Source organism: Miniopterus natalensis, chromosome 2, assembly GCF_054644295.1.
Source record: "Miniopterus natalensis isolate mMinNat1 chromosome 2, mMinNat1.hap1, whole genome shotgun sequence".
In the NCBI taxonomy this organism is placed as follows: domain Eukaryota; kingdom Metazoa; phylum Chordata; class Mammalia; order Chiroptera; family Miniopteridae; genus Miniopterus; species Miniopterus natalensis.
The window spans coordinates 141350462-141377165 of NC_142082.1; the positions used below are offsets into that span (position 1 = coordinate 141350462).

General features: G+C 40.9%; 1 protein-coding gene across 1 annotated transcript in view; it reads right to left on the reverse strand.

The window, feature by feature from the left end:
* The window catches only part of SLC4A8 (solute carrier family 4 member 8), a 71477-nt gene that overhangs the window by 36539 nt on the left and 8234 nt on the right, over window positions 1-26704 (reverse strand). The window contains exons 2-11 of the mRNA XM_016201303.2: window positions 22202-22283; window positions 13749-13916; window positions 13131-13266; window positions 11523-11683; window positions 9271-9459; window positions 7909-8000; window positions 6850-7007; window positions 5884-5971; window positions 4749-4895; window positions 3592-3692 (exon numbers count right to left, since the gene is read on the reverse strand). Of these exons, the coding sequence (XP_016056789.2) occupies window positions 3592-3692; window positions 4749-4895; window positions 5884-5971; window positions 6850-7007; window positions 7909-8000; window positions 9271-9459; window positions 11523-11683; window positions 13131-13266; window positions 13749-13916; window positions 22202-22283 (1322 nt within the window). The remainder of the gene's footprint in view (window positions 1-3591; window positions 3693-4748; window positions 4896-5883; window positions 5972-6849; window positions 7008-7908; window positions 8001-9270; window positions 9460-11522; window positions 11684-13130; window positions 13267-13748; window positions 13917-22201; window positions 22284-26704) is intronic.

A 26704-nucleotide genomic window follows, 5' to 3' on the forward strand; every position in this document is an offset into this window, starting at 1 on the left:
GTCTGTGAGTTACAGACAAAAGATTTATGTGAAATGGATTTATGAGAAGCCATAGAGAGGGAGGACATCTGTCTGCCTAGCAGTAATTAAAAGGGGAGAGAAAGAGCTGAAGCTTTTATTGATGGTATACTATAAATTAATAAAATAATTTCTGAACCCTGTTTATGGAGTCAGCTGCATACCTCACTCATGCATAAAATCAGACCATAACTGCACATCTACCACAGATATTAATCAGATATGGGTGCTTTTTTCCACATTTTGGACTTCCTTTCCCTTTCAACACTACCCCTTAATGTTCAAATTTGGGGTGGGAGGCAGGAGCCACACAGGAATATGAACTTAAGTTTGATGCAAGGAAGGACTTACCTGTGTAGAGGGTTACTAGGCTCTGGAGAACTGACTTAGGGAGCCCTTCTCTGGAGGGCTTTAGGGACAGGCCAGCCATTCTTTTGTCTGGTGTGCTTTGGAAGAAACCTGTTTGAAGTGTGTAGGGGATCACGGAGATAGCAGTTCCTGATTCTTTTTTTCATTAACCCTTCCCAAAAGTGGCATCCACAATTAAGTACATAAATCTACCTTGGAAACCCCCATTCCAGAGTATCTTCTCTGCTGTGAAGTGTCTGGCCTAGGAATGCTCTAGTCAGACTCTCCTTTCGTTATGTACAGGAATGCACTGGCCTCGTCCCTACGCCAGCATCAGCGAGGTCTAAGATACTGCCTGAGCCCTGGTTTGGTGATCAGGCGACACAAACCTCAGAGTACTGTTTTCAACTTTGTCTCCTTTCTCTAGTCTTAGGAGTCTACACTACACTTAAAGAGTCTTCAAACACCTCTCCACCCAACGAGGATAATATCCTCAAAGTCTCCAAGTTCTGCCCCAGGCTGTGCACAAAGAAATATAACTAATGGTGAGAAGAATTATAAATCCCAGGCTCATATTTTTAGTCTGTGCAGTCCAGGTAGATCCAGAAAGTTCTATGATATCCATCTGCAGGGGCAGGTTCAGGTTCACCCCCTATATAAATTGAGATTGGGAAAGGGGCCAGAGTTGGCATGGAAGTATGGTCCCTGATAAAGGCATTAGGGCACCCTGGCCTAAAAGGCTACAAACGGGAGCAAGGCAAAGTGTCTTGAGGTCTTTTATGAAGGGCTCTGAAGAGTTTAGGAAGAGAAAGCATCTCTCACACCAAGCACGGACACAGGGAAGACACTGTCCTCCCTCCCTTCCTTCCATTGAAAAGGTCTCTCTCATCTGGCTAGGTAAAATAAGGGCAGACACTGGACAAAACTAGGCTTTGAGCTCAGACAACCCTTCTAATTTCAGCTTTGTCAATTCCCAAAGTTCCTGATGTGACATTATGAGAGAACGTCCTCAAACTCCAATTGAATTTGTGAGTAAAGTCATTTGGGGTTGATGATTAAGCCTGTGATGGTCCTAGCTATATGGAATTTTGGGGGAGTAAGTCAGGCACCATTTCTGAGATTCTATAACTATTGAAATCCAATCTAATGGTCTCCTAAACCCCCTATGAAATTGATTATAAATGACCCCACTCAAAAGGCCTGGGACCCTAGTTTCTTCTCCTCTGACACCAAAAGAAACCTAAAGTCTTACCTCTACATGAATTATCTGTTTGGAGGAAACCCTGCTGCCCTCATTTCTTCTGCTTTCAAACTCTAAATCCTAGGGGTGTAGATACCCTTTATATTTCAAAGATAAATCATAACTCTGAAATAGTATCAAATCCATACCCCAAGACCCTTCCCCTTAAAAACCAGCACCTTCTCTAAGACAGTCTCAATCCTGGAACCTACTCTAAGGACAGATGCTACCCTTGAACTGCCTCTCAATACCAGGCCTCTCCACCCAATTCAGAACGCTCCCCACCTAAAAGAAAATGTTAAACTTACTCTTAGAGGTTGCTCCTTCTTTTCAGTGACTCCTTCCAACAAAGGGCTCCTCCTTTCATCCAGTGATCCCTCTCTAGGACCTATTTGTCTTTCCCCACCCTCAATACATTCCTCCAACCAAGAAATATATTCCCCCTAACAGGATGTTACCAGTTAAGTGTCACTCTCTCCTGCTCCTCAATCTCATTTCATTTCCTCTCCCTAAATTTCCAAGAATGGAAAAATAAATCACTCTCCACAATTAAAAAAAAAATGCACCCTTGAGTTGCCATTGTGTAGGGTACTGAAGATGGAAAAGTAAGGAAAGCAATTTTGAGGAAAAAAAATAAAGTGAAAGCAGGGGAGTACAAAATGTTAAAAGCTGCTTTCTATGATCTGAGTCTTGTCCTGAGAATCTCCACCCAGCAGGTGATTTCTTAGACAAGCATGACTTACACAGTCAGGACCATAGTCTCAACCTTCTCCCACAATCTAGGGGACACCACCGGATATCACTCCAACCCAAAATATCATCCTCTTTTACCACCTTCCTACCTGGCAAACAAAACCTCCTAGGTCTGGGGACCTGCTTCCCTCACCTATCATAGAGAATCTCCTTCTTAGACATCACTCCTTAAAATCTTGGCCTAGCCCTAGCCAGTTTTGCTCAGTAGTTTGAGTGTCAGCCCATGGACTGAAGGGTCCTGGGTTTGATTCTGGCCAAGGGCACGTACCTCAGTTGCAGGCTCCATCCCCAGCCCCTGTTGGGTGTGTGCAGAAGAAAACCAATCGATGTTTCTCTCACATCAATGTTTTCTCTCTCTCTCTGCCTCCCTCCCTCCCTTCCACTTTCTCTGAAAAGCAATAAAAAAATATCCTCGAGTAAGAATGTAAATAAATAAATAAATAAATAAATAAATAAATAAATAAATAAATAAATAATCTTGGCCTAGAAGAGTATGTTGCCTATTCTGAGACACACACCTAAAAGAGTACCTATTTTTCTACTCCAAGGGAATTTCTTAACATAATCACTCAATACTTATCTATACCTAGTTAGTCCATTCATGTTTCTAAACAGGCATCATTCTAAAAGTATTCATTCATTCATACATTCATTCATTTGATGTTGAGTGCCTGCTCTGTGCAGAGCATTGTGCCGGGTGCTAGCAAAATAATGGGGTCCCTGCCCTTATGGAGCAAACATTCTAGCAGGAAAGACAATGAATCAAACAATAATAATAAAGTATAATAAGAGCTGTGACACGGGGTTGAAGGTAGGGTGGCAGGCAGGCAGGAGACAGAGCTCAAAGCTGTGACACCACATAGCAGGAATACCTAAACTCATCTATAGAGAGTCCTGGAAGGTTTTCCAAAAGAAGTGACACCTAAGCTGAGACAAAGGATAGGTAGCAGTTAGTCAGGAGATGAGGAAGAGGACGGTATTCAAATCAGAGGGAACAGTGTGTGGGAAGAACTGGAGGTAAGACAGAACATGGTAGGTAGTCTGAGAAACCTGAATGAATGAATACAATATTGATATATTCATAATACTTACAGTCAATGGTGCCATTTGAAAAGTCATTCCCAGACAATTAAAATCCCACAGAGAAGAAGGCTGAAAGCAGAGGATGACTCACTCCTTTACACAATGCTGCCCAGCAAGCAGTATCAGCTGTGAAACACCCCAGAACTTACCGCCCGGTGCGCTGAAGTTCTGGCCCGCTGTGGCCCCCATGTGGTTCTGGTTCTATGTGGCAAACGTTTCCATTTGGAACTCCAGGCATTTTCCTTTTCTCCTTTTAACAGATGACCACAAAATTAGCTAAGTCAGCCATCTATTCTGTTCTTTCTACTAACAGCGGGGAGTGGTAAAATAATCCAAAAGCAGCTAAAAAATACCCAAGTGTTTGTAGCTTTCAAATGCATTCATTGATTTGGGGCAGTTTACTGACTTTCTGAAAAACAAACAAACACATAATTTCTCCTCCTCTCCACAAGTACCTGACTTCTAACTCTGCCTTGCCCAGAAACAGGAAAATGGAGGCTTTGGCATCAGATATAACCTAAGGTCCAGTTTCAAATCTGCCTCTGTATAATCTTACTTTACCTTAAAACCTTGAAGATGGTTTTATTCCTTATTTGTAAAACTAAGGATAACAATACCTATTTGGGGATGTTGCTGAGAAGATTGAATTAGCATATGTAAGGCATCTGGCTTACTGTCCATTGCATGGTAGGAGTACTATGCCCATTTTTAACCTGTCAAAAAAGTATGGGGCGCCCAGCCGGGTGTGGCTCAGCAATTGAGTGTCGACCTAGGATCCAGGCGATCGGGGTTCAATTCCCAGTCAGGGCACATGCCCGGGTTGCGGGCTCGATCCCTAGTCGGGGGCGTGCAGGAGGCAGCCAATCAATGACTCTCATCATTGTTGTTTCTGTCTCTCTCCCTCTCCTTTCCTCTCTCTGAAATCAATAAAGATATATTTAAAAAAAAAAAAAAAAGTATGGGGAACTCTATTTGCTCTCTATATACAACTTGCTCTTTGCATTTAAAATGGCTTCATTCATGATATACTCACAAAATATGTCCTTCCCTCTCCTCTCTGCCATTCCACATCAATTCTTCAAAAGTTGGCCTAAAATTCATCCTGTGTAATCCTGACAGACCCTATCACACCTGAGCCAATCTGTATTATTGCATATTCATCTTTATTACTGTACTGACATTCTAGGTGCCCCAAACAGGGTCATGGGTCAACTTATTTAGCATATACCCAACATGGCCTTTGCTTTTGTCCATGGTTGGGCACTCAGTGACACTAAGCCACCATTGGCTAATGTGCATACATTACCTGGGAAGGGACGTTTTTGGGTGGCTCAATTCTAATGGAGGGGTCCCACTCCCCTGGAGGGAGCACCGTCACCTGGTCTAGGAACTCATCAATCCCCGCCAGGAGATCATCTCTCTCTTTTGCCTTATATGCCACATCATGAAAAATCTACAAAGAAGAAAAAACCCTCAGGAAAGTTGAAAATGACTTTACTTAAAGCAATCACCAATGGACATGGTGAAGAATGAATACCTTCTCTTGATTTTACTTCTGTCATAGGGATCTGAAATGTAGAAACTTTAGCACTTAGAAAAGTATAAATATAAAAGGATTTTTAAAAATGAACCTAAAGATGAGATAAGTCAAAAAGAACTGAATATATATCTATATAAGAAGAGATAAGACATCTGCATCATTCTTACATTTGTATAAGACATTCTATAATTCTACAGCTGTATAATTCTGTTATCTCCTCAAAGAATGGAATAAAAAGCAAAGTGCATGGGAAAATTTTCCTGATCATAATGGTTGGGAAAACTGGATGGAATTACTAAGGTCCTCTGTGAAACAAGCCTCCCAATCAGAGAGCTGATTAAATACAGCCCCATTTCCTCTGCCTGCTAAGACATATGCCTTGAAATCCCTGCTTTGCAACTTACATGAGCAGCAAAGTCCTTATGGGGTATTCAGGGGGGGTTCAGCCCCATGGCAGTCAAAATGTCTGGCTGCCTCGGTACATTTGCATTACCATGCCAAGCATAAACCCCTGACTTATACAAAATGGTCTCATTTATGTGGAACGGGACTGAGGTTCCTTCATGTAAATAGGTTGGATGCATTTAATTAACAATCCTCTTCAGAAAGTTAAGTCAACCTTAATATCTTTCTCTCTTAAGTAGTCTACTTGGCAATAATAATTTTCCAAGAAAAAGATTTCTTCTGCACCCTTGATTCTTCAAAAAGGGAGAGATGACACAGGAAGAAATATCCCCCCAAAGGGCTCAGTCCTCCCACAATAAGAATTCAGAGAAGTGACCTGAACTGTTTCCCAATCGAGATTGCAATTGTAATTATTTTATCCCCAACAACTGGCACAGTGCCTGGCACAGAGTAAATACTCAATACATATTTATGAGATGAATGAAGTGGCACATACCTCATCTGTCATGATGGTGGCCATGGATCTGCCAATCTCATGGTACTGCTGACCCTTCCCTACTGGACCCAATAGGATAAACAAAAATCTGGCAACACATACAAAGGACAAAAGTATGTAAGAAAACATAAAGAAGTGGCATATTCCTCCTCTCTAAACAGCAGAACATTTATCTCTCCTATCAAACAGAAATCATCACGGTACCTTCAATAAAAAGAGGCAGACTAATGATGGAGCAATATGAGCTGCTTTGACCTAAAAGCTCCACTATGGGCACTGGAAGCTATTTGTATGACTCCATTAATAATGTGGTTATAAATCTTAGGATTTTCATAGACACTATTCCTTGCTATAGAAAAGACACTTTTTTAAAACATGGCATTGTAATGCAAATTCAAGGTTATCTGAATCTTACTGATTGCTCTAATAAGAAAATGATGGGGAGAGGATAGGAATAAGGAAGTTGAAATTATCAAGCCCTGAAGAAGAGTCTAAATTGTATTCTGGACATGTGAATACTGTGTAATTAATAGGGCTGAGTCACCTGAATCACCACCTTCAGAGTGCATGAATAGCCTTTTGAACAAATGTGGACATATCTGCAAGCCAAACAAATCCTGCCAGACAGTGGAAAGAGACATCAATGCCTTTGCTCAGAGACATTTCCCTGGGATACAGCTCTGTAGAACTAGGAGGGTAACACAGTCCCTGCTATGTCCTTTGAATGTTCTTCAGTTTTCCATTTCCAAGGCCTCAGATATTGTACAGTCATAGCCTTAAAAGTCTTAAAATTCTGCATGGAGGTTAACCAAATATACCCCAGTGAAATCACTGCTGAATTTTAAGCAGCATTCCCAAAATAATTAATTATCCTAAGTTTTGCCATTAGCTGATTTCTTCCCCTAGCGCTCACACAAATCTGTACTTTGGATAGAATGCACTGAGTCACACAGTCTTTCTCTCTACCTTGTTGGGATGGGCACTTCTGTCAAGCCTGAGAGAAGAACAGCTGGAGACAGCCTCACAAAGGCAACGATGGGGCGATCCAGAGTATCTACCTCGCCAACCAGGACGTTTGAGGCCTCTGCCCCAGTGGGAATTTTTTTCATGAAATGAAGGTCTACCTGAAAGTTCAAAAGAGCCTCTGAACCTGAGAGCCAACCCATCACCTCAAATGTCAATCACCATCCTCATGCCTTACATTCATATGTCATTTCATGATTTAACAAATGTTTTCTCATTCTATTTCATTTGATACTTACAAGAACTCTGTGGATAAGACATGTCTTATTAGCAGCATTTTTTAATTTAAAAAATGAAGGAAATGAGACCCAGAGAGGTGAGGTTGACTAGCTCAGGACAACAGAGCTTTTAAGAGAGAGAATTTAAATCCAGGTGTTCTGATTTGAATTCCAGCACACCATGCTTCCTCAAAGAAAAATGTTTTTGAAGCTCTAGGTCAAATTTTTTCCATTTTAACATACTTGAATGCTTTGTCAGAGGTTTCAGGTTTTTATAAGGCTCCTTGCCTTATGAGCAGAGATGTGACCTGACACTATGCATGTTTTAGAAAGATAGTGTCAAGGACAGGCCAGATCAAGAAAAGGCTCGAGGCAGGAGATCATGGCTTAAACCAGAAACTGCAGTGAGGCCTCGGATACCAAAGTCACAGTCCCAACCACAAAGCAGTTTTAGGAGACAGTAGCAAATGTATTGTTTTGACAAAACCCCTGGAGGTAAGGAGGAGCTGCTGGAGAGCAGGTACCAAAAAATATATCTGAAAAATCAGGAGGTCTGTGTGAGGGAGGATTATCTGTGGCAAGTCCCAGTTTCAGCATGTCGAGCCTGGTGAAACAAACTGATGAGTCAGCCCCATCCAGGCTGGAGTAGAAGGAAAAAGACACAAGCAGACGGGCCTCTTTTTCTACAGAAGGGGCTCTGGTCTTGGAAAAAGGGTGTTGCAATACCAAAGCTCTCTAGAGGTACTCTTAGGCCTATAAGCCAACTTCCCATGTCTCCGCTCACCTTGCTTAAATCCACAGGACTGTGTTCACAATTCACTCCATTTTTTACTTCAAGGTTTGTAGTTGGAACAGACTGAGGAGACACAGTTTGACCTATTTGGAGAAAATCAAAGAGAATTCTCTGAGTCCCTGCCCTTTCCACCTCTGACACACCTCATTCATTATCGTTTGGCTATGACTATCTCCCGCAAAGCCCACACAAAGAGGTTAAGATGATTAAGAAGCTAGGACCACACATACCTATCTCCTTATCTACTAATTAGTGCTTTAAGGAGAACAGAGGTATTACCATTCCTGCACCCTCTTCTTGAACACCTTTGTTATCCTCTTTTCTTCCTCTATTAAGGTAGCAATCTTTCACCAGGAATGCATATCAGAGACTCCTATGGAGAACTTTTCAAATATATAGATTCCCAAGCATATCCTCTGTACACTGTAATTCAGTACATGTGGAGACAAGGACACCAATCCAGGTTAGGCCCTGCCTGGCCACAGAAAATGAACCCAATCAGCAGCTGAAATTCATTGAGTGCACCTGGCTAAGGGCCTTACGTGAATTAAGTTATTGAAACCTCACAATAAACTTATGGAGTTGAACCTATTATTATCCTCATTTTACAGAGAAGAACATGAGACTTAAAGAGGTTTAGGAGGTTTCCCAAGGTCACACACTTTGCAAGTGGTGAAGCCGGAATCTCAAACCTAGAAGTCTAAATCAAGAGTCTACACAACTGTATTTTGACTCCCTAAACTAAGACATTTGTTTACTCTTTTAAAATCTCCAACGGAGCCCTGGCTTGTGTTTCTCAGTGGTTAGAGCATCAGCCCACACACCAAAGGGTCGTGAGTTCGATTCCCAGTCAAGGGCATGTACCTGGGTTGCAGGTTCAGTCTCCAGCCCCAGTCGGGGTGAGTGCGGGAGGCAACCAATTGATGTGTCTCTCTCAAATTGATGTTTCTCTCTCTCCCCCCATCCCTCCCTTCTACTCTCTCTAAATCAATGGGAAAAATATCCTTGGGTGAGGATTAACAACAACAACAACAAAAATCTCCAGTTGACCTTTTCTGGCCCCAAATTATCCCCAAAGTGGATATCTCCCAAAAACCACATCAGTTCTGAGGCAACTCTGGGCTACAAACCTCTCACCCTGGGTCCACTGAGCTCTATCTGAGGCAGGCATCCCTAGTGCCACAAGCGATAGATAGTCATCAGTCCCAGCCAATCACAAAAAGTAGTGTCTAAGTGAGCATGGAAGCATATTAGATAAATATAGCTCCTACCCTCTAGTAACTTAGTATCTCCAGCTAGTTCCTAAGTGTCTGATTAAAAAAAAGAGAAAACAGTCACTCCTAATAATCTTACCATTTTTGTCCATTGAATGTGGATCAGACTGCTTCTTGCCAACCTCAGCAAAGGAGCGAACAATGGGAATGAGGTTATTTCTCTTCTTTTCATTCTGATGATGATGCTTTTTGAGAAGAGCTTCCCGTACTTTAACCCTCATGCTGTCACTCAGGTCACTGAACAGTTCTTGCTGGTCCAGGACCAGGTCTGGAAAACAGACGCTAACATGAACACTCTGATGGCCAGTGGACCCAAAGAGACCAAAGTCACGTGGAGTAAGAGGTGAGGGTCAAGGAGTAGGGAGAGGCAGTTCAACCATTGTCAGTGAGATACAATTTCCTCTTCAGTGCCTGAAATAGTTATCTGATGACAGCAGCTGTGGCAAGTTATACTTCATTCATATAGCAAATCATTATTATTAGAAATAGAAACTACTGAGCACTTTGTATGTGCCAGGAACTATGCTAGATTTTCTAATCTGATCCTTATAAAAACTCTGAAAATTGGCTGGTATAATGATGTCTACAGATTAGGAAACTGAGGTCCAAACATTACAGAAATTCCTCAAGGTCTCACATCTAGTAAGTTGCAGAGCTGGGATTCAAACACAAGACTGTCTGACTTCAAAGGCCACAGTATTACCCATTTTGTTCTGTCATCTACAAAGGTTCTCTATATTCCCTTCCTCCAAGAATCCATTGCTGTGATTCATCACTGGCCTGAATACATCAGGTACCTAATGTGGAAAACAATAGCAGTTTTATTTCAATCCTACCTACCTACTCCCAAGCCTCCCCCAAACTTCAACCTGTTCTCAACTCCAACTTCACCCATAACTATCCCAATGCTAGTAGCAATAAATAAAGAAAATCTATTTCAAATATTCAATCCAAAGATCCATGTTCCTCTATCTTTAACCTTTGTTTGATTGGTTCTTTGCCCCCATTTTATAAACATACTTCAGGATCCTTCATCTTGGGGGGAAAAAAAAAAAAAAAGAATATCTTCCCCAAGTCCTCCTTTATCTATTTCATCGATTTCTCCCCCTCTCTCCCTCCCTCCCTCCTTCCCTCTCTGCTATCACTTAAAGTTCTCAAAACAAAAATTCTTCAGCGCACTACAATTTGGCTTCTTCAAAGAAACTGCTTTTGATAAAATCATCAATAACTTTCCACTTGCTAAATCTGATAGATGTTTCTAGTCCTTCCCTAACCTGACATCTCTGCAGCATTTGAAACTGATGAATTAAAACTCTCTTCCCTTTTGCTTTTTGTAGTGTGTTGAATGGTGGCCCCCTAAAATATATGTCTATATACAACCCCCAGACCTGTGAATGTGATTTATTTGTAAAAAAAAAAAAGGGGGGGGTCTTTGCAGATGTACTTAAGGATCTCCAGATGAGATCATCCTGGATGATATTGACAAATATCCTTATGAGAGAGACACAGATCCTTGTAAGACAGACACTAGAAGCTAAAGCTAGAAGCATCAAGGAATAACTTTCCCCTAGAGTCTTGGGAGGGGACACAGGATCCCATCAATGCTGACCCCTCCCTTGGGTCCCCATGTGATCCCAGAGAGGCATTACTTGGATACTTTAAATGGAGAAAAGTTTGGAGAAATCCTTATTTAACCTGTCCAGCCAAACCAAGCTAAGCTGAAGGAAAAATCCTCACATGCACCCAGATGTTTCCCAAACTCCATTACCAAAACATAGTATCATAACACTCAACCACTCCATGAAACTCCATTAGACATATCCCCTTCGTATCTTGCTGAAGAAGTGGGGGTACTTTGGCTCAGTTTCTTACATGTCTTCCCCAACTGCCATATTTTTAAAATCTTTAACTCCCTTTTCTCTGCACAGCTCCTAGTTGCCTCTTTCTCTAATTATCAAAACATATCTCCCACTGTTGCACTTATATTGTTCCATAGCTATTTTTCCCACTAAAAGATGAGCTTCTTGAAGGTAGGAGCTGCATTTTATCTTTATTCCCCAGTGCCTACAATATAATCAGGCATAAATGAATACAAAATAAATTTTTGCTGAATGAACAAACAAATGGAAGACTAAACACCATGTCATTTGAATCCCATAAGTCTGTGAAATAGCTGATTTCTTAGTTTGAAACCCATCCCACTGCTGAGAATGTTGAGGTCAGGAACGTTAAGTGACTCGCCTACGGACACACAGCCACTTGATTCTTTCCTCTATACCACACTTCTTAATTTGCACAAACATTCCTCTGTTTTCCTTCACCTAACCTTACCTGCAATTTCTTCTATGCTATTTGCACGCATATCCAGAAGGACCGTTCCATTAATAAGGCAGCTCCTTAGCTCAAAGAGACTGTGCAATGAAAGGGTTGCCACATAGGGCTTGCTCCAGCGTTCTCCCCCATCCTCAACATCTTCTTCAAACTTCAACCACCTGAAAGCATTACAAAGAACTAAATGCCAAAGACAGAAAGTGAGGACTTTTCAAGAGAGAATCTTTAATGTAAGTCACAAAGAAAGATATGTGAATAATCACACTGAACACTGTAACCTAATCTCTATGTTCAGGGTACACTGCAAAGTGAAAACAGCAGGCTATAAAACAGTGCAAGCCCTAGCCGGTTTGGCTCAGTGGTTAGAGCGTCAGCCTGCCGGGCCTGGTCAGCGTGCGTGCAGGAGGCAACCAATCAATGTGTCTCTCTCACATCAATGTTTCTCTCTCCCTTCCACTCTCTCTGAAAAGCAATGAAAAAATATCCTCGGATGAGGATGAAAATAACAAAAACCAGTGCAAGATTGAGTATAGTTTAATTCCATTTTCATTTAAAGAAATTTAAAAAAACAAAAATGCATACATATATATGACACCAAATATTATATTCCTCATTCTCCCTGGGATTCTGCACATAATTTTCATTTTCTAATTGCTTATCTTTATTTTCTAATTTTTTATGATGAGCATGTATTACTTATGCAATTAAAAATAGATCTAATCTCTATCATTTGGATACATTGACAAATCACATTAATAAAATATTTTCTTTCTTAAAGAGCCTATCCATGTGACCTTTAGCAGTTTGCAAAGACAGAATGACAAGACTAATTGTTTTTTCACTTAGTATCAGGTCGCTTGGCTTGTTTAATCCTCTCTACCTGTAGAAAACATCCACATCAGCAGGCATCCAGGAATAGCTGTTCCAATAGGAGCTGGAGCCATGCTTTGCTGGTTACCCACATTGCCTCTTACCCCAACGCTCAGGCATGCTAGCTTTGTGTGATACATAAGGCTCACTGGTCAGTTACTAGAGGAGCCTAGACATGGCCCTGGTTAATCTAGGTGCTCTTTTTGGGTCTGATCCTCAGACAAGCACAGCCACTCTACAACTACCCCAGGAAGCTTACTATCAGACAGGCTATAATCTCAAGGGTCTCCATGAGGTTGGATTGTCCCATAGGAAGTTAAAGTCTCAAAAATTCTGGGAATTCCAGTGAATTCAAACCCAAATGACTCTATGGTTCACCTGCAGGAAAAGTCTGGACCTGTGCTCTGTCTTCTGGGCTAGTCCAAACCAAGGTGGCCCTGTCAGGCGTCTTCTAAACCAGACCTATAATATCAAGATAGCCCATGAAGTACTCTGAGCCCCAAATAAATGAGAGAGGACTTCAATCCTAGGCTCAAGGTGAACTGGTATAGGTGTGACCAGAGACACCACGAAGAGGCCAATATCAAGACTCTCCACAGAATACTCTCGAACATCAGTCCCTAAGTCAGTCATCACTTCTCCCATGAAGAAATAAAAGACAAGGCAGGCCTGTCACTTGCTGAAAGGTAACACTGCCTACCCAAGCAAATCCTGACCCAGTTTATTTTAGGGCCTTACCTGGCTGTCTCTTTCCACTCAGCATCTTCTCCCTCTTTCACACAGATCTCATCCAGCTCTGTGAACAGCTCGTGAGGAACATGCTCTTCATCTTCCTCAGTGCCAAGAATGAACTGAACACGCTGAGATGGTGTGTCTAGAAAATCAACCACAGAGAAAGGTCTGCTCCCAGCCTCAACTTAGAGATAGAATTCTGCCATACTTAGCGCATCTGGGGGCCTTAAAACTTCAGTAATATTAGATAATTCTGAACACAGATCTGAAAATTTTTTCTTTATTCCCAGAAAATTTTTAAAAATCTCTTCTGTGAAAGCAGTTTCATGGGAGGAAAAATTATTAACTAAGACCACTTGAAGAAAACCTGCAAAAAATTGGAAATCTGATGAACCTGATCAAAAGGAATGGCTCGTTCTCTGGCAGATGATTTCACCTAGTATGGTATTGATTTGGGGGCCTGAACTGTATAGTTTTCATGAAGACAATTTTGATTCTTAGAAGCATTTCTTGGAAGCAAGCTCTGAAAACTCAACAGAAGGGCTAGAGAATCAAGACCACCTGCTTAATGTCCATCACACATTTCCTTCAGCCTTACCAATCCTCCCAGCCATGGACACTCACCCTCTCTCCCAAGGGTGATACCATGGGCCAGGGCCTCCTGGCCTTCCTCCCCTTGGCTGGCTCCTTTGCCCCGGCCTCTTCTCCGGTGCTTCTGGCCATGGGTTCGGTGATGCCGATGGCTCTGCCGGCCCAGTGGCATCCGAACGCCCACGTACAGAGTTCTATGACCTGAAAAGAAGCAGAAAGGTCTGTAGAGAAAACCCCTTTAGTAAAAGGAGTCTAGCATCTTTAAGGGGGGGCAGGGAGGGATGCACAGAGATTACAGTTCTTTGGCCTGGTCACAACACTGTAATGATAAAACTTCAAAGACTTCCAGAACTAAGAATATAGAGATCTTGGAAGTTCTCCTTTGCTTGCATACAGCTGCAAACCTCACAGGAATGTTGTTAAGATCAAAGGAAACAATTACATGAACATTAAAGGCCAATACAAATGCTAGTTGTTATTACAACAACAATCTGATCAATTGTAAAACAGCAATATAGTCACTTTATGACAACTGCAACAAGTCTTGGCAGGGAGGCAGCTCAGAAAAGTGGTTAAGTACTCAGGTCAACTGGTCTGGGTCCAAAACTCAACCTCATCATTTACTAGCCTTGTGACCTTGAACAAGTTATCTAATCTCTCTGTGACTGTCTTTAAAAAGGAGTACTGACAGTTTATCATTTAAACTCAGAAGGGTTTTGTGAGCAGTAAATAAGATAATGTAAGTAAAATGCTTAACACAATGCCTGGAATAAATTTTAGCAGCCAATATATTCTAGGATCAGTTTCTTTTTTTTTTTTCTTCCTCCTGCACTGTAGAATATACAATGTAGAATAGCTTGAGAGACTAGTTACAAATCAGGGAGCATAAGGCTGGGTTTATAGGGGGAGATATGAAATAATTGTACAAAAAGAGGGGAACATGAAAAAATGACCCAATAGCATTCCTCTCTAGTTCCTCCTTTCCTTACTCGCTCATTCCCTCTATAAACCTTATTTTGTTCTCTTCATGACTTCCAGGCATCTCTCACCTCTACCTGGCTTCATTAGCCTTCCTGTCTGGCCTGGAGCCCAGAATCAGAAGCTTCCAGGATGCTCCCACCCCTCCACACACACAGCCTCGGTCTTCCCCATTTCTGCTGTTACTGCTGATCATCACTCTAGATCTCAGGCTGACTCCCAACATCTTCCATCACAAAAGCTGTTCCAGTCTTTAGTCACTGTCTTCAATCCACATTGCCTCTCCACATTGCCTCTCTCTGAGCAGGTGACCTTGCTTCATGTTTTAATGGGAAGACTCAGGCCCCCTCATGTAAGCTCCTCCACCTCAGCCTGGCTCACTTTCCTCCTCCAGTTTCTCCTCTTTGCCAGGCTAATGAGCTTTACCTCTCAGCCCTGGAGTTCTGCTCCATCAGTTGTCCTCTGTCTCTCCTTTCCATCCAGCCCCTCCACAAGTTTCTCCTGAGTACACACATTCTTATCTTAAAAGAAACTTTCCCAATGCAATGCAACTCTCCCAAGTTCCTGCCTTGTCTTCTTTGCTTCTCCATCAAAACACTTTCAAGAACAGTCTATCAACTTAGCTCCCTTTCCTCACCATCTCCTTGTTTGATAGTCAATGCTTGTAACCACTCTCCACTGAAACTGCCCTCCTTAGGGACACCAAAGACCACCTAATCTCTAACACCAAATCTCTATCTTACGTCTCTCAATAAGAAGACTTCTTGAGAGCCCACCAGGTTCCACGCAGTATCCAAATCCCTTGACCACTGCCTCCCCTTGGTGGTCTGGGCTCCCTTAGTGCGTGTCCCACTGCCCTCCCCAGCTCGCCTGCACGTCCCTGACTGTTTCTTCATCCCTTCCACAATCCCACCATCCACCAAAGGAAGGCTCCCTGGATTTCCCTCCTTGACCCTTTCTTCTCTTCTTTCAGTGATATTTACTCCCCTGATTTCAAAGTTCACTTCTACAAATGACCCCCAAATCTTTATCTAAATGATTCAATTATGTCCCAAAGCAAAGCACCATCCTCCATCTCAAATTAGGCTCATCTATTCATTTCCTCATGTTTCTGTCCATGGCATCACCATTCTCTCAATTTTCCAGGCTTGAAACCTCAGAATTACCTTAGATTTCCACCACTACCCCTTCCCCCTCAGGGCTACATCCTATAGGTTAGGGCTGTCAAGTCTGTCTCTCCTCCCACTTGGACAACAGCAGGGGCCTCCCTCCTTTCCCCCAGCACCAATTCAATCCTACAACCAATCCTCCTGCAGCACTTCTCTGATCACTGCTCACTCCCACATGGTCACAGCATCCTTTATTCTCCGGCATGCTCGGGGTCCCAACCTCCTTTCTAGTTTTTTCTTCCTCTAGGACAAATAATACATTCAATAGGAAAATAAAGGGAAAGGCCCCTAAAAGAACTGAGTGACAAACGTGAAAATCTTACACATTGAATAAATGTTCTGGGGTGAGGAGATAGTAACAGAATGGCTTGGTTTTGACTGCCTCCTCCTCATTGCCTTGGCTGCTGAACCCATCATCATCTCACACTCTTTCTTCTACCTAAACCAAACCACTATTCTTCAAATCTGCCAATGCCTTTTGGACACTGATGTGGCTCCCTCCTTCAAGATTCAATGCAATGCACCTTCCTTCTTGGTATTATTCCTGATCTCCCTGATCAGATGGGCCACCTCCTTTCTCTAAATCCCCAGAATCCTTGCCTAGCATTCTCTTGTGCACTCATCTTATGCCTTGCATTACAGTTAAGCCTCTATCAATATCATCTCCCACTATTTATTTGCAAGCTCCTCAAGGTCCCACGTCAGACCTTCTTCCTCTTGGAATCCCTCACATAACAAAGCCCAATGTCTTATACATGCTCATCCTTCCACAGATCCAGAAAATGGAATACTTCCTAAGTGCCTCCACTAGGAACATAAACCCTTAGAACCTCCTCAGGAGAACATAAGATAACCTAGGATGAAATACTTACCAGGGCATGTGAGGAATGAGAAAATCCTAGCCAACCTGGTAACTGAAAGCTTAATTTAGGAAGACCTCCTAGATAAGTAGGCTTCATGGAAAGAGTTACTTCTTCCCCAGCAATGGAGTTTCCTAAGATTGTGTTCATCTTCTTCTTTGGGGGTTCCTTCACAGTGCTCTCTACTTCCAAGTGGGGTTAAAGTGCCTTGGGGTGCTGCTCCAACACCCCTTTATTTCTCCTTCCTTTTCTTTGTTTCTTTATTTCTCCCTCCTTTTCTTTGTTTCTTTATTTCTCCCTCCTTTTCTCTGTCCTCCCCTGTCTCTCAATTTCCAAAGTGAAAAAACAAAATAAAAAAGAAACAGTGAGGATGGGAAGATAATCAGAGATTAGTTAGAGTGTTGAGAGGCAGACAGGATAATAAAATATTTGGATCTGGTAGAATCGCACCTCTTACACACCTACTGTCTCAGGACAGTCCTGTTGACTTGGGCACACCTCAGACATTGGAGAGACAGATTTCTACACATAATGTAGTTATCTTGAAACTTTACTGAAACAGAAATATAGAGCCAGAAGAGGTCATTTGCTAAGATGAGGGATTTCAGACCTCTGTCATTATCAGTGAAAACTATAAAGTGTGAAAATTACTAAATTAAGTACCATTTTAATAAAATACGATGTTAACTAATAATGTTCGACTATAATATTTAATTAGGTCTCTGCAGTATACCACTGAGGTCAACCCAGGCTGGGTTGTGCCAGGTCTTGTTCCAAGGGCTGGGGATACAGCAGTGAACAGCACAAAATCCCTGTCTTCAAGACACATATTCTAGTTGGGGAGGACAGACATCATAAAAACAAAAACATATTATTTCAAATATTGATAATTATTATGAATAAAATACAATAAAGTACTAGAGTGTCTGTGGTGGGGGTAGGATGGAGAAGGGAGACTTTAGCTAAGATGATTAGAAGAGACATCCCAATGATGAGAAGGAAAGGTCATGAGAAGACCTGGGAGAAGAGCATTCCAAGAAGAGGGAAGATCAAGTGCATAGGCCCTACAATGGCAACGTGTGGGGCTGGTTCCAAAAGAAAAGGACAGCCAGAAGGGCCAGAGCAAGGTGAAAGAGGAAAGGAGAGGAGGAGGAAAGGTTAGAAAGACCGACATGAAGAACCTGTAGGCCACGAAAAGCATGATTAGATCCTAGAGAATCACTTCAACCACCCCCTAAAATAGTGACCTAAGTGTAAAATCAGGTGTGTCCTAGTAGAGCTGGACTTAGGTGAAGAACAGTCTGAGGAGTAACTTTCAGTCCTTCAATAGAGCCAATCTAACCATCCTAGCAAATCCCCCAAAGGTTACTGGTCAGGGTAGGCCCTCCACTTCTCCTTACGCACACTCCAAATGCTTCCACTGGGCTCGTGCTTGTATGTTGTTAGTATTGTTTAATTTTAACTACATTCTAAAGAGAAATTGAGGAGATTGTGATTAGGTATTAGGACCCATCTTATCAGACCTCATTTTTTTGGTTAATTTACTCACTAACACTATCAAATTGAAACAAGAGGTTGGACCAAATGACTTCTCAGGTCTTGTCCAAATGATGGTTAGTCCAGGTTGTAATGTTCAAGACCTAGGAAAGTCCCAGGCTAAGGCTTTCTTTGAAGAAGTCACAGTGGTTCAATTGTTCTCACTATCCTTATTTACTGCTGCAAAAAGAAATTATAAAAGGGCCTCAGTATTTACTCAGTTTGTTGAGTAAATAATGTTCGGTTTTGCTTGATATTTAAATTCCCATTAGGCAGGTCTGTAGCATAACAGGGAAGAATCCTACAGATGCCTTTGATGGCTCTGTAGGAAGTAAGGTAAAGCTTAAATCTTAAAGAAAGAAGGCTCCTCCTTCTCTAAGTAGTTTTTTTAGTCTAATCAGTTCTCACAAACTTTAGCCAACCACGTGCCTGCCTTTTGAAAACACCAGCGAGACAAGCATTAATGAAAACAAGCCCCAGCAGAGGTCAGAGCTAAGCAAGACCAAGTAGCTATCAGAAAATTACCCATCTGTTTCTAGGCTGGGAACTCTGAAGCAGAAACTTGGATTTTCTGAGTGAAATCAGCAGAAAAGATGACAAAAAAATGGACACTAGGAAATTAATATAGCACCAATAAAATTCAGTCCTAACTGGATTCTGGCAGTGTGGTGACTTCACTAAACTAATTCCGTGGTCACTTTGCTGGCCATTCAACTGCTCTCCTACCCTCACAACCTTCATCCCCCCCCCCCATCTACCTATAAACTCACTCAAATTCTACCTCCATCTAATTCTCCATTCTTTTCTCCAGTCACTGCCAAATCTACTCTTTGGAAGCTATCTGTATGCAAATACAAGTATTCATTTAGTAAAAATTATGGAAAAGATATAACAGTGTATATATTTTTTAAATAAGTATGTATACAAATGCAGACAACAATCATTAGTGAACTGGGACTGAATCTTGTAGAGCAGGACAGAAATCACAGGTGAGACCCATCCTGCAGCTGGAGGCTGGATTTACCATTCCATACAGGCTGTTTACCGAGAGTGCAGACAGAACTCATTAGCACATACAAAAGGTGTTCCACTCCCCTGGGCTACAGTTTGATACAAAGTCAATAACCACAGAGGAGGAATCTAACATGTGGAGCAGATGCAAGCCTTTTTCTTTTTTTCTTTTAAACTTATAAATATGAGCAAATGGCTCTTACACATTTGTTAAAAACTTACTAGACGGCGCTAAACTTACTCTAGGATTCATAAATCTAGTAGTTAATCAGGAATAATGATCTGTCAGAAAAAATGGAAAAATCCATTCTTCTAACTAAAGCAACTGCTCCGTGTTCCTCTAGGACTGGGAGAGTCCACTGAAGCACACCATGGACTATTGCTCTTTGTGAGTTTATCTTTGGAAATCTGCTTTAATGTTTGCTTTTGACTCCTCCCATACATAGTTTTTAAAAAGCAATGTCATGGTTTAATGCGGCATCTCCTACTGATGGAATTAACTTACACAAAAGACCCATATTTTAAAAAGTCTCTCACAATGTCCAGAGACTAAATCTCAGACTAGTTCTGAAAATGAGTGAGGAAATGGTTTATGTCACGTGGGGTAGACAGTATGGAATAAAGGGGGAGAAAGACCAGGAATTTATCTGTAGCCACAAAATCTTATATCAGGGCATACATATTGAATCAGAATATAATTTACTTGTCTCCCATCAAAGTGAGGCTGATTTTATCCCACACCATCAAGAGACAATGACACCCTGAGTACAGCCTCACTGAGTCCCAGAGCTGCCCTCAGAGTGAGTCAAAGTAGAGCTCACAGCATGGCCAGATCCACAGCAAATCCCTCTTCTCATCAGAGCTGCTCTAGAACTACATTTGTCCTCCATTTGCCTGGAGTGCTTTTTTAAAATAGTGCTAACATAAATAAGATTCTAGTTTTCAAAACGATCTATGTATAAAGGACCATTTCCCAACACACTACCCCCTAGTAATGACATCATAGATGACTATCTTTTATGGCAAAATGGAGAATGCATAAAGAATAGATGTCACCATGAGAAGTTGCTCCTACTGCCTATTATTCAGCTGACCTCTGTGGATGGAACACAGTCCTCAGGATTCAAGAGAGTTTGCTCAAGTTTATTATTCTACTTGCAAGTGTTTATAAATGGTTACCTCTGTGCTAAGGATGGAGGTCTAGTAGGCCCAAACAACTAAACTGAGAGCAACACTGCCCCCACAGAGCAATGAGAGGGTAGAGAGGCAACAGGATTCAGGGCAGGAAGTGGATAATACATAAAAATATTTATATAATGAAGAAAAAGCAGACTTTCGTCCCATCTCACCTGCCATCAGGCTAGACCAGCAATTTTCAACCGGCGTCACACCAGTGTACACCAAGAATTTTTAAAACATGCAATACCTGACCATTTAGTCAGGGGCACTGACCTCTTTTCCCTTAGATTGTCAAATAAAAAAATGACTACAGCCAACACGAAAACAGCCATCTGATGTGAATGAATCAAAATGATACCACTTTTTTTTGTCAGGTCAACAAAAAATATTTTTTTGGTGTGCAGCAGAATTTTAGAATTAGCTTATGTGTGCCATGGGATGAAAAAGGTTGAAAATCATGGGGCTAGATGACTGTGAACAGTTTTCCTTAAAATAGGATAAAACTTACCTGCCTTTGTTGTTGAGAAGATAAAAAAGACAACTTGTTCAAAGGCCCCAGTCAAATGCCTAACACACAGGGTCATTCAACATATGTTAGCCTTCCATCCCCTACCCCCTTTCCTTCTCCCACTTTCTCCCAATTGCTGAAACCCACAGTGGCTCTTCCATCTGGTTAAAATAACTTGGAAAACTTGACCTTGATACATCCAAACTCCACTGACCTACACAGAGCCACCTACATAAGTTCTCATGGTAACAGATCCGAAGGCTGAGTCAGCCTCTAGAGCTTTCACTCTCCCCATCCAAAGGACAAGTTTTCTCGGGGGACTGTAAGACTTTGATGGAAAAAAAGTCACGGGAACAAGCAGTACAGAGAGAATTTTTCACATGCTGCCCCTCATTAGAAAGTTGCTGCATCATAGACTTCAACATTGCAGGGGATGTTGCAGAGAGTTCACAAAGGCTTTTGAGCCAAATGTGGGTTCTCACTAAAGCTATACTAGACAGGAGCCTTTCTCTAATAAAACGGAGCATCACCAATTATCAGGAAACTATGCCCCATGGGAAAAAGGAAAGCAGAAGGACCTCACACATGGTCCTGTGGGGAGCTAGGGGTGGGGCAGGTGAGGAAGAATAGCCTTAATAAGGTAAACCAGAAACAGCAGATCGATAAAAATGTTCCTTCCTGTCCACTTCCGTTGGCTTTTTATATAACACTGTGCTGTGAACCTTAAAGAATATGTTACAGGTATGTACGTGTTTTCCCTTTTCTTGTTTAGATGAAAACACCAGGCAGAAATGTGTTTAGTTAGAAGGAAAGAGTAAACATTGTAAATGGGGTAAAAACAGGGTTATATAGCCAAACTGAGTTTTAAATTTTATTTGTATTTTTTTCTTTTAAATTTTTGCACATGCTTATATTTCTAAGCTGTTGTCAAGAATCAATAAACTGATCTGAGTGCTTCGCATTCTCATGGAATAGATCATTTATTAATGTTTATATTGGACTTTACAGTGCTCAAAGCACTGTCTCAGATGATGTCTATTAGATCCTAATAGTAAGACAGGTATTATTATCCCTACTTTTATTTAACAAACAAGGAAATTGAGCTATTAAGTGATTTTTCCCCCAGGGTCTTACAGCTAGTGAGCATTAGGACTCAAACCCAGGTCTCCTGATGACAAAGCTGTTCCTCCCACACCAGGTTGCCTCACACTAATTTCTCCCATTACACAGAAGAGCAGTTCTTACCTTCCAACTCTTCTTTCTCATAGTGAATATTGAGAATTGTGCTGGTCCCACCCTGATCCACCACAGCTTCTTCATCTGGTCTCTGTTAAAACATAAATAAGTAGTCATAGTAATACTCATTCATTCATTCATTCATTCATCCAAACATTCAGCACAGTACCCTGTGTCAGACTCTCTATGCAACACTTGGAAGAAAAACACAATGGTTTATATATTTTTAAAATTTGAACCTCACAATAACTTTGAGATGCAAATATGGCAGCCATTCTCTTTCTTATTTTATAAATGAGCAGCCTGGGACTCAGAGAACATTAAATAATTATTGCCCAAGGTCACAAATGGGGTAAAAGCAGAGCTAGGACTGAATCCAAGTCTTATGACAGCCGAATCCCATGCCTTTTCACCTCTGCACTCCATCTATACAACCGTATAACAGGTTGGCATTTTTGTTGCTGTTGTTAATCTTCAGTGGAGGATATTTTTTCCATTGATTTTTTAGAGAGGGTAGGAGGGAGGGAGGAGAGAGGAGAGAGAGAGAGAAACATCGATGAGAGAGAGACACATCAATTGGTTGCCTGGCTGACACTCTAACCACTGGGCAACACCGGCCAGGGCCAGGTTGGCATTTTGTAAGTGGTGTCAACCACATTGTCTCATTTGGTGTAAATTGGTCTCCTTGACCTCTGCAGCATTTAAACCTGTTTAACACTATATCCTTGAAATTCTCCATCCTGCTCCCTGACCAAATCTTCTTTGCCTCATCCTAAGGCTCATCTTCTTCCTCTGAATATAACTCCCAAGAAAGAGCTGTCTACCTTTTGTTTCCCTCACTTGAGTATTACAATTTCAACAGCACCATAAACAGTGTGTGGCTCAGTATTTGACAAACCCCTGGAAGGCCACACCTCAAGACTCATGTGTCTAAAACCGAATTAATCTTCCTTCCAAAACTAGCAGCCTGTGCTCATTTCCTTACTCCTTCCTATGGCACCATCATTTCTTAGTCCACATTTGAAATTTCAAATGTATTTAGTCATCCGTTCCATATATATTGAATGCCAATTATATGCCTTCAGGAAAACAGTTCTCTTTTCTTATCAAGATCTCTTTTGCAATTTCCCTCGAATTTACTCTCATCTCACATCCACTCTATCCCATATTCTCCAATACTTTTAGTCACACTGGACATTTTTTTTTCTGTTCTAGAACCATACTCACTTTCTTCCCTACTACGGCCTACTACTCTCACCCCGCCACCAGCAACTAATACTTATTCATCATCCCATATATCTCAGTCTAAATGCACTTCCTTGGAAGACTTCCCTGACTACCACTCTTCTAAACTAAGCTAGGCCCCCCCATTTTTATGCCTTCATATCACACTGTACTTCTTCTTAGTAAAGAAATGTCTCTGCTTCTGAAGGAAGGGACCACATCTGTCTTCCTCACCGCTGTTTCCCCAGCACTCTGCACAGACTTCACATAGTGGGTGATCAATAAATCTTTGTTAAAAGAATGAATATAGCCCTAGCTGGTCTGGCTCAGTGGTGAAAGTGTTGACCCACGGACTGAAGGGTCCCAGGTTTGATTCCCGTCAAGGGCATGTACCTTGGTTGCAGATTCCATCCCTGACCCCTGTTGGGGCATGTGCGGGAGGCAACCAATCGATGTGTCTCTCCCACATCCATATCTCTCTCTCTCTCTCTCTCCCCCGCCCCCTTCCACTCTCTTTGAAAAGCAGTGGAAAAAATACCCTTGGGTGAGGATTAAAAAAAAAAAGAATGAATATAATGGCACCTACTTTATCAAGACCATCACCATACCCTGAATTACTTCAAAAAATATCTTAACTGATCTCCCTGCTAGTCTATTTCCTTTACCAAGCCTGCAGCTCCAGTCAGGCTTACTGATCCCACAGGCACTGTGCACATTCCCACCTTCATGCCTTTGCTCTCACTATCCCTTCACTTAACATTCCTTTTCCCCAACTCTCCAGCACAGCAAATCCTAACCATCCTTCCCGATCCTGCACAAATTTCCATTTTACTGTTCTAACTTTACTATTTTGTAGTTATCATCTATATCCTCCAATAAGGCAACCCTGACTATAAGACAATTCATTTTTCTAAAAAGAAGATTAAAAAAAAAAAAGGTTTTGTAGTCAACTTGAATAAACTTTTAGGGAAGTAGATGAAACACTCAAATGTCTACTTATAGTACTTTATTTACTTAGTTTTATACACATGTTTAAAAGTATATATTACTACCACTAGGTAATAAGCTACAAGATATAATATTAAGTTTAAAAAGTAAGGTGGAAAAAACTGTATAATTTTTGTCTAAGAAAGGGTTTTGGACTATAAGCATCTGCTTATAATTAAAAATACATAAAGGAAGAATAAGCAATAAAACATGTTTTTATTTTTTAATTTTCTTAGTTCATCTGGAGTTGTCTATTGGTTCAGAGAGAAAAACCAACCCATTATATAGTTACCTACTGAGGGAGGGAGGGCATCTAGGAAAGGAGACAAGGATAGAAACTAAAATTCTGTGAACATACTTTTATTTTATATATATTTTACACAACTTCAAAACAAAATTAAAAATTTAAAAAGCAATTCCCAGAAATCAAAAACAAAATAAAAACAAATGCCAAATTGATGGCATAACTATTCCAAGAGAAATTATTCCAAGTAACTTTAAAACATAATAAATTGAGTATCCTTCCTGGGATATATCCTAAGGACAAAAAGAACTGAAAAAGATCCTAAATTGCTTTTTGGTTACTATATTGTTGGTTGTAGTGATGTTATTGTTCTGAGACTGTTGCGTATTGTGGGATGAATCAAATAATTATGTGAACTTTTTCTGTTACTCTCAATGTGACTGTGAACTGGGATTCTCAGCAGGGGTAAAAGGAGAAACAGTTGTAAGATAGAAGGTAAGTAAAGAGCAGTGCAGTTCTGAATGTGAATTGAAGTATCAATAAGAATATATGACATATTTTTATCTGTAAGTATTTTTAAATCTATAAATTTATATTTTCTAGCTCTGTCCATTCAAAAGCCCTAGAAAAAATGGCCAACCAATAGCAATGAGTATCATTAGCACCTAGACTATGGTCTCTTAAAGTGCTATTTTCCACTAAAAGGCACTCAAAGACAGCTAGGGTCCTGTCCAAAGGACTCGACAGCCAACTTAAAGATAAGGTCCCTTGCCAAAAACAGGACAATGTAAGCACCAGTAAGGGTAATAACTGCACCAGACTGGATATATCAAATACATACATTAAAATCCACGAGTTCAAAATGCCACGTTGAAAATGAACTAGTTGGTCAACATAAAGTTCATGCTAATAAACTGATTGCTTTGAAAACTGTTAAAAATTAATCCCAGTTTACCTATATAAAATGTACCACAGAGTAGATGAGACAAGTTTCTCATTACAAAAAAGAATAAATGGAAAGGAGTGTTAGAATTAGAACACTGCCATTTTGCAGTCCAAATGGACTGCACTGATCTTCAACAGCCACCAACATCACACAGAGGGAGACAACCAGACATTACATGCCTCCTAAAGGGAGACCTTATCACCACCCATAAGGCAATCTTACCAAATAAATTGTCTCTGAATCTGATCAAACCTCTAAATCCAAATACCAATTTACTGAAAATACAATGAATCAGAGCTCCACGGAAAAACATCACCACGGGAATACGATCAGCAAAATCCAGACTGTGGGAAACTATATAGAACAAATCCCCCCCGACCCCCTTTTTAAAAATAAATAACTGAAAGAAGAAAGAGAGACAGACAGACAGACAGAGGAAGAGGAAGGTGAAACCAACAGGTTAAGAGACAACGAGCCAACCAAAATGTGGATGTTACTTGAATCTTGATTCAAACAAACTAACTGAAATACATTTTTTAGTTATTTTTTAAATACCTTTTTAAAGTTATGACACTTGAGACGATTGGAAATTTGAATATTGACTAGACCTTTTATGATATTAAAGAAATTGTTAGGCCCGGCCGGGCGTGGCTTAGCAGTTGAGTGTTGACCTAGGATCCAGGCAATCGGGGTTAGATTCCCAGTCAGGGCACATGCCCAGTTGCGGGCTTGATCAACGACTCTCTCATCATTGATGTTTCTATCTCTCTCTCTCCCTCTCCTTTCCTATCTCTGAAATCAATAAAGATATGTTTTAAAAAAAAAAGAACTGCCCAGCAGCAATAAAAGCTAAATAAAAATAAAAATAAAAAAAGAAACTCTTAGTGTTTCTCTAGGTGGTACTGTGTTTATTTTTTAAAGAATGCTTATCTTTTAGTGATACATACTGAAATATTTATGGATAAAGCTGAAAGATTACTGATATGTAAAATAATAAATTAACTTAGAAATATTACTTATTGTCACATTTTATAAATGTTCCTCAAAATCTTCAAATACACCTTTAACATCAATGTCCTCATCACCATAGGTGCTTTGAGTCAATTTTCCA